Raw genomic sequence first — 2,132 nt, 5'->3', positions numbered from 1 at the left:
CTCTCTCTGTCTCTCTCTGTCTCTCGCTTTGTCTCCCTCTCTCTCCCCCCGGTCCTCTCCCTCTCTTCTCAAAGTGCGTTTATAGCTCACGGGGATTCACCCCGGGCAGGTGAGAGAGAGAGGGCGGGGCGCGGCGGCCGGCCCCTTCCGTCTGCCTGTCCCTTCCATTTTCATTTTGGTCAAAAACTAATTGCTGGCAAAAAAAAACAACTGTCGTGTGACGTGCACATGTCACGCCCTCTTTTCTGGGGTGCGAGGAAATTCTCATTACACTCCCGTCCAAGTTTTGATCACTCTCCCTAAAACTTTGTGGCCTCCTCTACAACAGCATGCGAAATTTGGTCAACACAAAAGGAATGACAAAAATGTTGGCTAGGTGCTCCCCTCTACATCCCTTTATTTGTTCTCTCTCTTGTAAAAACATTCCTACTATAGGGAAAGAATGTAACCGGCTGGAATTCCATCCTTCATTGACATGGACATGGAAAACACAAATAAAAAAAAGTAGACGTAATTTGAGAACGCACTCCGCTCTATCGGCGAGGTGTTTCTCAGTCATTCATGAAGGCACTACACACCGGAGGCAGTCCGCGCCTCCGTGTGAGGCGGGGCGGGGCGGGGCGGCCCGTCTGCCGGAGGACTCGCCCGGAGGACGGGCCCCGGGCCCCGGAGGGTCGCGGGGCTCCTCCGGAGTGGCTCCTCCAGTCAGCGGTCAGTCGGCGCGCGCAGAACACACGCGTGGGATCAGTGTGCCGTCGGGCCGCGCCACCCGGACCAGGCGAAATATATATTAGATCCGGGGGGAAAAACGAAAAGGAACGAAAGGTTTAGGCTGGCGAGGTCCGCTCCTCTCCTGCTTGTCTCCTGCCTCCCTTCCGAGCATGCAGTGGTGACGTTCAACAATACCAACAGCACGAGGCGTACTCGCTCGCCCCTCTCGTCCGTGTGTGTACTCCTATCCGACACCCCCTGCATGTGCCTGCGACCGCCAGTGGACCACCACCGCCGCCGCCGCCGCCGCCGCCCCTGAGCCGCAGGGGGACGCGAAGGAGCGCCCATGCAGCTCAAGAGGACGCCCAGCTCAGTGAGTGCACCAACACTTAGAGAGAGAGAGAGAGAGAGATGCACTGACCCCAAAAAGTTGTTGATAAGTTTCCCTCGAGGTTTCCCTTCTAAATGTTTCCAGTCTGTGGTTTAATTAACAAACGCAGATTTCGATGAATAATATAACAAAATTTCGAACAAGTCAAAAAAATAAAAAAATATGACTTTCCCGGGGAGGACTCGAACCTCCGACCGTTATTTAAGTATGTGGATAACGCGCTGCCAACTGCGCCACCGGGGAGCTGTGCCGGACAAGGCGTCGGGCAGGTATGAATGTCCCCGCCCCTTCACTGGCCACTATCTCCCGCCGATTATTGTATTTGATCCCACTCGACATTCCACCCAACACAGCTCCCCGGTGGCGCAGTTGGCAGCGCGTTATCCACTTACTTAAATAACGGTCGGAGGTTCGAATCCTCCCCGGGGAAGTCCATTTTTTTTTTTTTTTGAGGGGAGAGGGTAGTGGGGTGGGGGCTATCAACTAAGCTACAGCCATGGGTTACGACAGGTGGTGAAAGAAAATTCACAAAACTAAAATGAAAACACGATTTTAGTGCCAGGTCATTGTTTTAGTGGGGAAATTGCGCGGTCTCACAACACAAGGCATGGTCGTATGGCACGGCACTCACGGTTCAACGGGCGAGCGAAGTGAGTCACCCGCCTGGGCGTATCTCAGTCGCCCGCGAGCGCAGTGCAAAAGGATCGACGGGCTCCGCGTGGGAGTAGCCCGAGGGTTGCTGACACAACGAAAAATAATCCTTTGGTTGCAAGGGGATAGATTTCCATGGTGAGTTTCGAAAACTGACAAAGTCGTATTGTAAAAGTTGCGAAGTCAGGTTGTAAAATCAAGAAGAGTTTGAACCAAACGAAAATTGTACGATTACAATTTTAAGTGTGTAAAATTTAAGTAAATTTCCAAATACTTTCGGAAACTTGCAAATATATTTTTCGCAGTGGTAAGTATGCCATAGCCATTGTTGGATTGCCTATATATGCTAGGTCTTCCGGGCCTAGGCCGTTCAGTTATA

The 2,132-nt window shown here is 52.2% G+C and overlaps 1 protein-coding gene across 1 annotated transcript in view; it reads left to right on the top strand.

The window, feature by feature from the left end:
• The first annotated feature begins 682 nt into the window (after positions 1–682).
• LOC113211703 (uncharacterized PE-PGRS family protein PE_PGRS54-like) overlaps positions 683–2,132 on the top strand; it is a 12,438-nt gene continuing 10,988 nt past the window's right edge. Inside the window, exon 1 of the mRNA XM_052265107.1 lies at positions 683–1,084. Coding sequence (XP_052121067.1) covers positions 1,058–1,084 — 27 coding nt within the window. The 5' untranslated portion in view covers positions 683–1,057. The remainder of the gene's footprint in view (positions 1,085–2,132) is intronic.

Source organism: Frankliniella occidentalis, unplaced genomic scaffold, assembly GCF_000697945.3.
Source record: "Frankliniella occidentalis isolate FOCC.00 unplaced genomic scaffold, Focc_3.1 Scaffold24, whole genome shotgun sequence".
NCBI classification, from domain to species: Eukaryota; Metazoa; Arthropoda; class Insecta; order Thysanoptera; family Thripidae; genus Frankliniella; species Frankliniella occidentalis.
This window is presented reverse-complemented; position numbering and strand designations above follow the sequence as displayed.